The 13,246-nt window shown below is 47.4% G+C and overlaps 1 protein-coding gene across 1 annotated transcript; it reads left to right on the top strand.

Annotated features, from left to right (window-relative positions):
* Positions 1–2,347: 2,347 nt before the first annotated feature.
* Positions 2,348–11,935, top strand: LOC130871587 (uncharacterized). The gene is made up of 3 exons (XM_057765064.1): positions 2,348–7,197; positions 7,583–7,790; positions 11,510–11,935. The coding sequence occupies exons 1-2, from the start codon at positions 5,246–5,248 to the stop codon at positions 7,614–7,616; spliced, it is 1,986 nt and encodes a 661-aa protein (XP_057621047.1). The 5' UTR covers positions 2,348–5,245; the 3' UTR covers positions 7,617–7,790; positions 11,510–11,935.
* The last annotated feature ends 1,311 nt before the right edge of the window (positions 11,936–13,246 follow it).

Below are 13,246 nucleotides of genomic sequence, written 5' to 3'. Positions count from 1 at the left end.
CAAAAAGTACTAAAAATAATAATGAAGAGAATTTTGAAGGCAGTGCCAGGCATGGAATCGTGCCTGCAGTTCAAGGAGTTGGGAGACAAAGGCAGGAGGATCAAAGGTTCCAGGCTATTTTTGTCTACATAGTAAATCTGACACCAGCCTGGGCTACATAAAACCCTGAACCCTCCCATTTGGTGGGGAGCAGAGTCGATGTTGACCTTTTTCCATGACTCAGAGTTGCAACAAGGGGTCTATCTTCCACCTTCTGAGTTTTTGAACATAAGCTGCTGCTCTTCTTCCCCTGTGAGCGCCCAGGTCTGTCTGTTCCGGGTTCTCCCTTAACAGCCTTCTCTCACCTGGTGTGTGCCTATGCTGCTGGGATAAGAAAGCATTGCTGAATCCAAAGCTATGAAAATGTATTAAAATGTTTTCATTTCCTTTTTTAGAAAGGGTCTCATGGAGCTCGTGTTGTTCTTAATAGTCTAGGGATGACCTTAAACTTCTGATCCTCCTGCCTTCACCCCCATATGGTAAGATTACCACGTGTGCCAACATGCCTGGCGCCCAACCCTGCTTAGCTGATGGGATGAGGCTGTATGGTCAGAGTCCGGGATACCTGGAGTGTGATACAAGTTAGAGAGTAAAGCTCCCAGCTTGTAGAAAAGATAAGTATCAAGCAGTCACATGATCTGCTTATTATATATTTCTCATTCTATATAGGAATGATGCAGAAGGTAAACCTAGGCCACCAGGCAACACAGTCAGCTCTCTGCCCTGCTGATTTGGCATAAGGCCCCAGAAATGTCAGTCATTGACGTGACAGAAGACTAACTTCGAACTATCAACCTCATCAGTTTAAGATTTTAGGGATCTTGACTCAGGAGAAACCGGGATTTGTGGTTTTGACACTGAAAAGAATTTCAGGAGTGGCCTAGATGGCAAGGATATTTCAATAGGCTCAAGGGTGAGGAGATGTCTATGCAGTGAAAGCCCTCGCCCGAGGCCCTGCTGCCAGTGCCACCAGCTGAGCCCACCACCATGCTGGTCTGATCCTCTGCAAGGCTGAGCCAAATAACCTCTACCTCCCTTACACTGAATCTTGGTATTGATGTGGGAGGAGCCATGAGCAAAGAACTCTAAAGCTATGCTGGCTTCTGGTCAACTGTGATTGGTGCATGGCTCCATGACCTCACAAGGAACCATTGTGATGTATGAGAGAGGCCTGCCTATATTAGGCACCAGCTGGGCCTAGACTTTGTTCTTAGGCTGCGGTGAAACCTTTGGTTAGCTAGCTCCAGAGGACTTGACTGTAGACTGTGATTTTTATAGATTTTGATTTTTAGTGTGCGTCTGAACATCTGTGATCACCACTGACCTGAATATCGTGAGTGTGCTTCCAGTGGGGTCGGGTTTGTGCCTGAATTTTGACTGACTTGGTTTAGGTTTAGTTTATGCCTTGCTTCAGTTTATTTCATCATCAACCATTTTCTGTTATTCTCTACACATTCATCTTTGACATTTCATACATTGGTTTATTTCTTTACCTTAACTTTTGTTAAGTTAGCTGTAAAAGATAAGGGATTTGATTTGGTCGTGCACTTGGAGCATACCCACCTGCCTTGTTATTTCCCCCGGCATTTCCCTGTGGTTATAAATCCCCTTACCATGTTAAGACTCTTCTCCTGCCCACCATGCCACTCACTAAACAGAACACGCTCTGGAATGTCTTGAGGGACGACAGTTTCCTCATGTCACAGACAGGCCATTATCCTTTCGGTGCCCATAACTACGAGTTTAAGGGAAAGAAGCTGAGTGTCCTGAGGGTGGAGAGGAAGAAGCTGCAGTAGTTGGATTCATCAGGGAATTTGAGGGTCTGAGTGCAAAGGACTTTAAAGAAACCTGCGTGTTCCCTATCTAGTCCATAGCCTGTCTCTAACCCAGGCTAGCCCAAAGCCGGCTGAGTCCACTGTTGTTGTTACTGCTGCTGTTATTAAAGTCCAAATGTCCTCAAGGTTGTGAGGGAGAGGTTTCACAGCATCTCAATTCTCTGGATTTCCAGTCTCTAACTGGGGGTGCTGTTCAGGACATTGTAATGCCCCATGGTGGTGGAACCCAGAAGGGGGAATTGAGTCATTAGAGGCAACAGGACATGACAAAGGCGTGTAAGCAGCTGCTTCAGACCCATCTTCCCAAGTCCCCAGACATGGATTCCCTGTCCTTTGAGAGTCTGAGACACAGCACAACCCATGGAACAAATGTTGCTGTTTCTCGGGGAATTGGTCATGACAATGAGAAAACCAATGCAGTTTTAGGAGACAGAAGGTGAAGGTTTTTTTTTTCTTGGTTGTGAATAGCTGTGATTGGTTCATTTCCTCCTATGACCTCACTGGAGCCATTGTGAGGAGTTGCAGACTCTGCCCACATGAGGCCCTGGCTGGGGCTTCTCACTCTGCAGAGAAGCTGTAGCTAGGTTGTTTGCAGAGTTGTTGAGCTCAGACTTTGATTAACATAAACCTTGATATTACTGATCTACGAAAACAGACGCTGTTCATTTGCTTTGACATCCAAACAGTGAGTTTGCTTCCCAGGTTGTTGGTTTTGATTTTTGTCTCTGAGGTGGTTCTTGTCTTAATTTGTGCTTTTCATTCAGTTTCTTCTGACTAGTCCCATATTTCTATTCTTAAACATGGTTCCTTGATATTTTTAAATATATTTTTTCTGGTTTTCAAAGTTTATTAGTATGGACAAGCTGTAAAAGCCATCTATTTCATCACCATGTAGATGTTTATCACATCTACCTGTGCCCTCTATTATCTCATAAATCCTTTGAAGCACTTAAATGCTCATCCACCCTGGTAACTATCTTCCACACTTGCTATGTTGCACCCCAACGCCCTGCAAAAAAGACCAAAAACTGTCATGTGTACCATGAGGTACAGTCCATTTCATTACAGCATCCCAGTGTCGGGGAGGGCTGGCATCCTTTAGATGAGCATCTATATGAGTTTTAGACAAAGGAATGGAATATGTGAAGTGTGGAGACAATGTCTGTAGTCGTCAGAATACTTAGAGAACTTTAGTATCCTAGTGCAAAGGGCGTTGGGACAGACCATGGGTTCATTCTCTAACTAGTCCATACCCGTGTCCCTAGCAAAGGTCAGCACAGAGTTGCTGAGTCTGTTCACCTTGTTACTATGGCACTTGTTACCTTGTTACCATGTTACCTGCTTACTATGTTCTTAAAGTCAAAGTGTCCTGCTCAGGTTTGATAGGAATGGTCTCACACCTTCTCACATGTCTGAATGCCTGGGTTCTAGCAGGAGGTGCAGTTTGGAGAAATCATAAAAGCCCAGGGCCTCAGGAGAAATTGGGTGACTGGATGCACCATGGACCTGCCAAAGGCATGTACCCAACTGCTTCAGACGTATCTTCCCAAGTCCCCAGCTCCTCATCTGCCATCCCTCCCTGTCCCCTGAGAGCCTAAGAGGAGGGTTACCCTTTGTCATGTAAGATGTATCTTGTTGAGGGATTTGCTCATAGCCTTGACAAAAGTTATGCAGTCCCTGGAGCAGGGTAGAGAATCACCTTTTGGTCTCTTTGCTGTTACTGGTCCATTCCTTACTGTGATATCACAAAAAGCCTTTGTGAGAAGTTATTGAAATCTCTTCCTATAAGGCCCTGCAGCCGACTGCGGTTTGTCTTGATGCTGCAGAGAAACTCTTGTTGGATAGAGAGCACCGGACTTCTACACTTGACCTGATAAACTGGAATCTCCTAATGTCTTGGACCTTGACATTGGGAGATTTCCTCTTTGTTGGCTGGATTTTGTGTTCAGTTGTTCTTTTTGATACATACACTCAATGCTTTTTGTTGAGGCACAGATTTCTGCTTATGTGTTCATTTCATTTAATTGTTCCATTTAAATTTTTTGCCATGTTTTACTTTGGTTTCATTTTTCTTATTTTAAACGATATCTGTATGAAATAAAAAATCCTTTGTAACACTTCTATAGATATAAACAGTGACCTGGGATCATTTTCATCTGCCTGTGACATTACAGCTGCCCCTTGTGTGTGCCCCAAAGTTCCCCATTTCAATTAAAGTTCAAGCTACTGATCCATAGCTCTAGTCACCATTTCTCTGGAACTGGAAGGGGGAGGGCGTTGCAGTGCAAAGCTCATGTCTATTTCTTCTTCAGAGAATGACAAAAGTTGATGTTTTGTGGCCAAGTGTGGACCTCTTCACTTGATCTCCTTACATGCTTGCTAGTTTCCCCATAGAACTGTCCTAGGATTCCCGTTGAACTCTCTGTGAACAGGAAACATCCTAGCTGTCATGTATTGTTTGAACTTGTGTGAAGAAGCAAGGAATCTGATAACAGATGTACAAGTGGATATTCCTCAGAACATCGGAGTATACTCAAGCCTGTGTGTGTGTGTGTGTCTTGTTGTTGTTGTTGTTATGGGCTAAGCCTCAGGGTTATACTGTTTTTCAAGACCGTGTTTGCAATGATCTTTCCTAGTATCTTTTTGAAGCTACCTGACGAACACTGGTCTCCGCTATACGGAAAGACCCATCATGCACTCTGTTGGTCCTGGGATGTCCTTGCTAGCAGAAGTTGTGTTTCTCTTTCCATGTCATCCCTAAATTGATTATATTGTATGTTTTGTAACATCCAGACTTGATCTTCACGCCCAGGGTGGAGTATCTGGAAGGCAGCAAGTGCTATGTAGGTTTGATAACATCTTATCAATGTGAGTGTCTCTTTTATGACTCAAGAAATCTCTTGCTTACAGGGATATCAACTCTGCAGTCAGTTCACATCACACACGCAGGGCTCCCTAGGTCCTGCTTGTCCTTTCATTCCTCATGTCTTGTCTCACATTTCAAGAATTTGAATCTTCTCTCTGGGTGACGCAGGTCAAGGGTTTCTCAGACTTCATCCTTTCAAATCACCAGATCTTTGCTTTGATCTTTGTTTCTTTGGCCTTTGATTCTGACTCTAAGAGACCACTTATTTCATCTCTGAGGTTTCTCATGCTTTCTCATAACTGCTTTGGGGTTTGGGTTGGCGTTTATTTTCTTTTTAACCTCTGACCCCAATATGTATCATAAGGAGGTTTGAGATAGCTAATTTTTTGATGATTTTCATGATGTAGACATTGAGAGCCATAAACTTCTCTTCTAGACCTGGTTTTGTCTTTTACCTTCTAGAATCTTGTGGTGGTCCCAGCCCCCACCTGTCAGGGTGGGGGCCATGGAGGAGGAGAAAACGGAAAACCTGTGGCATAAGAGCTGGCCGGGTTTTTCGGCCCCACAGATTTATTCTGAGGAGATGGAAAGTACGTCATCATATGAAACTGTCCTTGACAGTGAGTTAGAGGAGGACTACTTCTCCTGCGTAGAGGATTTAGACATGGAGGATGACAGCGGAGAGGCTGAGATCCAGGAGAAGGGCAGCATCACCATCCAGTCAGGCCTCCATCTGCTCTGTGCCCTGCACCAGAGGGAAGACCCTGAAGAAAATATGGGCCCTAGCCCAAGCCAAAGCGAAGTAATTGAAGACACCATTGGTGCTCCCCTCAGCCAGGGATTAGTCCCTGAGGTCAGCATGGGCACTGGCCCCAGCAGGGATACTGACTCCAAGACAGGCCATGGCCCAAGCCAGGGCATAGACATTTATGAAACTGGTTATTGTGCTCCCGAGAGCCAGAATACAGTGCCCAATGTCAGCACGGGCACTGGCCCCAGCAGGGAGAGTGAGGGCACCATAGGCCATGGCCCAAGCCAGGCCATAGACATTGACAAAACCGGTTATTGTGCTCCCGAGAGCCAGAATACAGTGCCCAATGTCAGCACGGGCACTGGCCCCAGCAGGGAGAGTGAGGGCACCATAGGCCATGACCCAAGCCAGGGCATAGACATTGACAAAACCGGTTATTGTGCTCCCGAGAGCCAGAATACAGTGACCAATGTCAGCACGGGCACTGGCCCCAGCAGGGAGAGTGAGGGCACCATAGGCCATGGCCCAAGCCAGGCCATAGACATTGACAAAACCGGTTATTGTGCTCCCGAGAGCCAGAATACAGTGCCCAATGTCAGCACGGGCACTGGCCCCAGCAGGGAGAGTGAGGGCACCGTAGGTGATGAATCAAGCCAGGCCATAGACATTTATGAAACCGGTTATTGTGCTCCCGAGAGCCAGAATACAGTGCCCAATGTCAGCACGGGCACTGGCCCCAGCAGGGAGAGTGAGGGCACCGTAGGTGATGATCCAAGCCAGGCCATAGACATTTATGAAACCGGTTATTGTGCTCCCGAGAGCCAGAATACAGTGACCAATGTCAGCACGGACACTGGCCCCAGCAGGGAGAGTGAGGGCACCGTTGGTGATGATCCAAGCCAGGCCATAGACATTTATGAAACCGGTTATTGTGCTCCCGAGAGCCAGAATACAGTGACCAATGTCAGCACGGGCACTGGCCCCAGCAGGGAGAGTGAGGGCACCATAGGCCATGGCCCAAGCCAGGTCATAGACATTGATGAAACCGCTTATTGTGCTCCTGAGAGCCAGAATACAGTGCCAAATGTCAGCACGGGCACTGGCCCCAGCAGGGAGAGTGAGGGCACCGTAGGTGATGATCCAAGCCAGGCCATAGACATTTATGAAACCGGTTATTGTGCTCCCGAGAGCCAGAATACAGTGCCCAATGTCAGCACGGGCACTGGCCCCAGCAGGGAGAGTGAGGGCACCGTAGGTGATGATCCAAGCCAGGCCATAGACATTTATGAAACCGGTTATTGTGCTCCCGAGAGCCAGAATACAGTGACCAATGTCAGCACGGACACTGGCCCCAGCAGGGAGAGTGAGGGCACTGTAGGTGATGGTCCAAGCCAGGGCACAGAATTTGATATAAGCTCTGGTGGTCCTGTGCCTCCCTGTCTGTACCCTGAAGTCATCATTATCCCTGGCCCCCCCTGGGAGAGTGAGGAGTCCCTGAACACTCCCCTGAGCCACAGGGAAGCATGTGAAGATACTGAGGGCATTCTGCCCAGCCCAAATGAAGACAACTTGCATGGTGAGGAAAACCAGAACCCAGACAGGAGGAGGAGATGGCGCCTCAAAGGGGTGAGGAGGCAAATCCGCCGTCTCTGCTGCTGTTTCTTCTGTTGTCTCCTCACCTCAACGGAAGAAGCCCCAACCCCCAGGTGAGGGACTGGGAGAGGTGGGAATGGAGTCCCAGTGAGACCGGGTAGACAAGCCCAGTGACTTCTTGTGTATTTCATCTTTGCTTTTGCTGTGGATACGCGGCACCATTTAGAGGACAAGAACCCTAATGTCTGTGACCCTAGAAGGAGCTTTCCCATTCTGCCCCTTTATATGGATTCTGGGAAAGTTGAGCCTGAAGCAGACAAGCAGAGGATGCAACCAGGGGCAGTGGAGGGAAGGAGAGGGGTTTGGGCTTGGGGAAGGGAGATCAGGTTAGGCAAGAGGAATCATGTAGAGTGCTGTGGGACAAGAGGCTAGCCCAGTGGTGAGTCCTGCCTGTGTCTGAGTCACTAACAGAGTCCTTTGCTTGTGTCTTCTTTCAAGGTCTGAAGAACAGGCCTGGGGCCATGGTTCTTAAACCATGGGTCTCGTTCGGCCTGGTGTGGCCTACCAGCCACAAGAGGGGGCCAGGCCAGAACATTATAGAGCATTGTACCCAAAATCATCACGCCCAGTGACACATGCTGTGACTCATAAGGACAAGCTCTGTACCCCTCCTCTCCCTGCAGTGGGAGCTGTTAGCTCCCTTAAGGTAAGCTGATACTTGTCATCCCAGCACTATGGCTGGACAGAAAAGTCGGACACAGGGCCATCCCATTTTAAAGAGCCAGCCTTCCAACTTCTGCAATCCACGTTATGCAGCTTCATGTTCCACACAACATGGGGTCTTCACAAAGTCGTCCCCTAATTTTTGAAGATCCTTATCGATGACCAGCTGTAAAGAAGTCCATGGACAGGGCAGAGAGGAGGAGAGAGGTGTGTGGGACAAGGCAAGAGAGAAGAAAATCAGTAAGACAGTGAGGGGGACAGGGCATGACACTAGGGAAGGAGAGGAGTCTGCCCATAGGAAATTCCAGTTCCAGCCAGGCAGCTGAGAAGAAAGAGATGAGAATGTAGGGCAGGGACAGGGACCTTGGGCGGGCTGATCGGGAGAAACTCCCTGAAGAAGAGACATATGAGATGCAGGGCATGGGTTCCCAGGAGCGGAAGACCATGCCTCCCCAGGGGTTCAAACCAACCCCTTCCCACGATCCTCCTCCTCTTTCTGCTCTAACCAACCTCAGGCTGATCTGGAAGAATCTGCATTCTTTTCTTCACTGCCTCCTGCCACCAGGGTGCACGCTGCCCTTCCCATGTTCTGGAAGTTCAGAAACTGTGGGAGTATTTTTATCCCAGTGAATGATTCTTTCACTTTGACTAAAATTACAGGACTTTTCTGGCTACTGTGAAAAGGTAACTAGGACTTGAGAGGGCTGTGGAACATCACTGCTGGACAAGGCCAGCATCCTGGGATGGCTTTGTGTCCAGTGATGACATCCGGGGTCTAGATTGGGGCAACAGTCACTGTCATGGAGCTACAAGGTGTCAGCCAGTGTTATTGTGTACATTCTTGCTGAGTGAGGTGTCTGCAGAATCCTCATGGTCACCATGCAGGTTGTGAACAGCTCTCTGGGTCAGCGAGATCTTCCCAGCTGACAGGGAATCCAGGGTTCTTCTGAGGGGATTATTTGGATCAGTGGTTCTCAATATTCCTAATGCTGCAACCTTTTAATACAATTCCTCATGTTGTGGAGACCCCCAAAAAACAGTTACCTTTGCTCCTGTTTCTGATCTTAGATGAGCCTGTGAAAGGTTCATTCGATCCCCAAAGAGGTTGAGACCCACAAGTTGAGAAGCGCTGAAGTGATGAATTAGTTTGAGTTCTCTGAGTGTCTTTTTATGGAGGATGAGTTTCTGAAGCCTGGTCTTGATGGAATCCACCAATGAATCGGGCTTTCTTATGACTGCTGAGAATGCTGGCATTGGTCTTTCTGAATATGGGTGTTGTGTCAGCTTAGCAAATAGCAGTCTACTCCCTCGGCCACTGCTGAGCACAGCTTGCACACACAAGTCTCTGTGGCAGCCTACAGTGCCGAACTCTACTGGTGTTGATGGTGCAGTGGGTCAGCAGGTCATCCTGAGGAGGGCTTGACACTTGTCTCCCTGTGTCATGAATCATTTGCCAGATACCCTGGGGCCTTTGAGATAGGAACTTGGTGCAGACAGATACCTATTCTAGCATTCACTTACTGAATTTGCCCTTTCCTGCTGTTTCTACTCTGTCGCCACTTAAGCGAAAAAGCATGTTACTTAGGGGTCCACAGTTGCAGAGGGGGACAGCACATGAACATCCTGATGGGAATCTAGCAATAGGCAGTCAGTCATGGCATTGGAGCTGGAGGTGATAGCTGACACTGATTCTCAAGCAACACAGAGAGAGAGAGAGAGAGAGAGAGAGAGAGAGAGAGAGAGAGAGAGAGAGGAGAGAGAGAGTTATTTGGAATGGGTTTGGTTCTAGAATCCTTAAAGCTCTGTGACCCCTACTGGCACTTCCTTCTTCCAGGCCATACCTCCTGTTCCATATCCAAACATGTTCATCCGTGGGGGCCATTCTCATTCAAACTAAGCCACATACTAACCAGGATGGGGAGAGGAAACTCTTGGGTAGCCTTGCCCTGAGTTCTGACTGTTGATGTCCCCACTCTTCCGTTCTCCTTACACTCTCAGAGAGCAGATGACACCACTGTCTCTCTTGAAAGTTGCAAACCTGCACTTCCATAAAGATGTTTGGAAGACAGAAGAGACCTTTACACTCAGTTTTATCCACAACGAAGTTTCTTTTGTGGAGCCCCTCACCTAGAGGAGCCCTTTTTGCCTCTCTGCACCCAATTGGATGTTTGTGACCACCTCACACTGTCAGAATGGGCTAGATAGTCTCAGAAAAAAGAACAAATAACAGGCACACCCCTCAATCCTTATTGGAAGACACAACATACAAAACCATCAGTGGTCTGCCTTATGTGACAATGGAAGCCTGACCACAGTGGCCCCCGTCAACCAACCCATGCCACAGCCTCTCTGCCAACTTGCTGAAAGAGGTGGGGCATTCAGTGTTGGTGTCTTCCTGCCGCTGACTACCAGACACAGTAGTCAATGTGAACATAAGTCCTGGACCAGTGCAGGGCACCATGGAGTTTAGGGAGTGCCCTGCCAATCAGCTCCTTGTGTTGGGAAAGCCATCTAAGCAAGCAAAGGGTGATTTTCTTAGTTTTCTCATGAGACTTTGGAAAGCAGGGGGATTAGTAAACTCTGTGTGACTCTGACATCATGATTTGCCTCCTGTCATGGGGAAGCTGAATGGGAGGCAGGTGGGCAGGTGGCCAGAGAATTCAGGCTGAGCACCATGGAAGGTTAGAATGGGACACACATGTCTGGTCAGCTCTCCCCAAGCAAAGGCTGTCTAGCCAGGGACAATGTGAAAGAAATCTGTCCCTGACAGACAAGGTTGCAGAATCCATTAGGGACACCATCCAGTAAAGCCAGGCCACTTCCTTTCAAAGACTTGAAGGCACCAGCCTCATCTGCCCTTCGGTCTTACCTCAGGAACGCGTGTGGTCGCTTCTCTGCCCCTTTCAGACAGCAAATCCACACTGCTCATCTTCACACAAGTCAAGAAACCATGTGGTTTGTTTTGTTTTCTTTTTTGGCCAAACTTCCTGATCCCCAGGCTGCTCACCATGGCAGGAAATGGATAATAACCTTTGGTCTTCCTTACCTTGCAGGCACTCGTGAACATATTCAACCATAAGCTTTTCTTGCTTCCCATACAGAGCTCCAACAGGGGATTGACTACACACAGGGTCAATTATTCATTTGTTCTGTTGACAACATTAGGCTCCTGAGAGATATCATGAGAATGTAGCCATGGTATTGCCCTCCTAGTGACAGGAATAACTCACTCCACCAAGTGCTCGGTCTTTAAATGTGAGGCCGTGGGCTCAGAACCAGCTGCCACACAAAAGCCTTGAAGGCCAGTGTGAGCGTTTCATCCTACCTCTATGGAGGTAGAAGGGAGAAGTCCCCTTTTCATCATTGGACAGGTGGTCTAGAGTTACCGACAAGTCACAGGTTCAGGGAAAGTGTCTCAGGAAGCAGGGTAAGTATGACACTTGAGACCCCTCCTACTCACACAGGAGTGGACACAGGCCGTGCTCCAGAAGACACATATGAACCTAGACACACATAAAAGTTGGGAGGCATGAAGAAAAGGGAATAGAAAGAAACATGGGTGAAGGCTTCATCTTTCATAAATGATTGTTCTTATGTGCGGGATCTATTCCTCAACCTGCAATAACTGTGATTTTTGTCCACAGCATTCTAGCGAAAGGCTCCTGCATAACTGTGCTTTCAACTTCATTTTTGTCTCCTCAGATGACTCTACTGAAAATCATGGGTCGCTTGAACCTATGAAGAACAGCGGGGTAACCTGTTGTAAGCGCCCTCTCTGGGATAACATGTCAACTTATAGCTTTGTGTGGCAGCATTTCCAATGATGCCATGGTGGTATGGAACCCACTGTCACTTTTCACTTGATGTTGGCACATCAGGACTATGTTCTACTCTTAAGAACATATCCCAGGCCTAAAAGAGAAATTTCTCTGTTTATTATTTCATTATTCAATAAATAAATTCCTCACTTTATTAAATGTTGACTTGATTTTTATCCTGACCCGTGGGGCAGTATTATACAGGCCCTACATTGTATGGCAGCCAAACTTACAAGCCAGCTCATACCTGGCCACAGGGAAGGTGGTCACATGACTTCCAGACAGGATGTCGCCATCCTCAAAAGATTAGGATATGCTAATATTGTTCTGATTCTTTCTTTGCCATTATGGAGATAACCTGGGAAGTGTTAATCCAGGCTGCCTGACAGAGCAACCGTACTTGTGGAAGTGACTTTAGTCCCCCTACCCCAAAACAGAGTGCTAATGAACTTCCCCCTCAGTTTACCTTTTGATATAAAAGCTGTTTGGAAAATAAACACGGGTGATCTTTAGGATTTGAATAAATCCTGGGACTCCCTCCTGATATTGCCCTGTGAACTGTGTCTCAACTATTCCTACCCTTCCTCACTGGCCCAGGGAGATAATTTATGTTGGGGCTGGACCCCGACACTGACCCACCTCTTCACGTTGATATACACCTATGATATCCAATCCCAAGTGAACTGAAATATTGCAGCACAATTTCTCAGTCGGGATTTCCCAATCCTGTTTGATTTCACCGTGGCTGGTATTTTTCAAAACTATTTCCCACAAAGCTTTGGCATTGACTCTGGTAGCAGCCCATGCTTCAGGGCACCTATGTCTCATTGGTAGCTGTGTCTGAAGCACACAGACAAGTCACGTCTGCAGCATGGTCACACCCGATGCTTCTTGACTGCCTTGACGTGAGCAGTCCAGGAAGTAGCTAGGAAGGTGTTCTGTGCTCAAGGTCACATGGTCCCAGAGCTCTCACTGGAGGGAAGAAACCAGTTTCTGGGATGGCCAAATGAAAAGGAGGCCTTAAGGAATGTAAAGCCCAACTATATTAAAAAACCTTTATAGCTCAAGAAAACAAAAAACAACAGCAGCAACAAAAAAAGAGGCCTGGGAAGGTGCCTTCAGCTTAGATGTCCCCGCTTTAGCTATCCAGCCATGAGCACAGACCTGCCTCAGGAAATTCAGAGACACAAAAAAAAATCAGAGCAACTGGGGAAAACATAAAAACCAAGGCAAAGGAAGCACACTCAGGAGACAGAGGCAGAAGGATCTTTGTGAGTTCAAGATCGGCCGTGTTCACAAAGGGAGTTCCAGAATAGCAAGGGCTGTTTACAGAGAAACCCTCCCTGAAAAAGCAAAGGAAGCTTGAGAAAGAGGTGTCCCTTCACTGCTTGCTAGGCAAGCATGATTTCTGACTTCCTGTCTTCCTCCTCTTTGTTGGCAAACAGGAATGGTGACATATGCTTGGAATCCCACCACTGGCAAGGCAGCCATCTGCTGATTACCGGCTCTCACTGTCAATGCCACCAGCCTAGCAGAATCACCAAGACCCGATATAGATGAGTGACCTGTGTCAATAAACAAGGTGAATGTGTCTTAGGAACAAACACTGAGGTTTTGTTGT

Source organism: Chionomys nivalis, chromosome 3 (genome assembly GCF_950005125.1).
Source record: "Chionomys nivalis chromosome 3, mChiNiv1.1, whole genome shotgun sequence".
NCBI lineage: Eukaryota > Metazoa > Chordata > Mammalia > Rodentia > Cricetidae > Chionomys > Chionomys nivalis.
Note: the sequence above shows the minus strand (reverse complement) of the source record. Positions and strands in the feature narration are given on the sequence as shown.

Excerpts from the sequence above, each read along its gene's own strand:
- LOC130871587 (XM_057765064.1), top strand. The coding sequence starts at position 5,246 with ATGGAGGAGGAGAAAACGGAAAACCTGTGGCATAAGAGCTGGCCGGGT. Across the intron at positions 7,198-7,582 it reads GAAGAAGCCCCAACCCCCAG|GTCTGAAGAACAGGCCTGGG; the intron begins GTGAGGGACTGG and ends TCTTCTTTCAAG.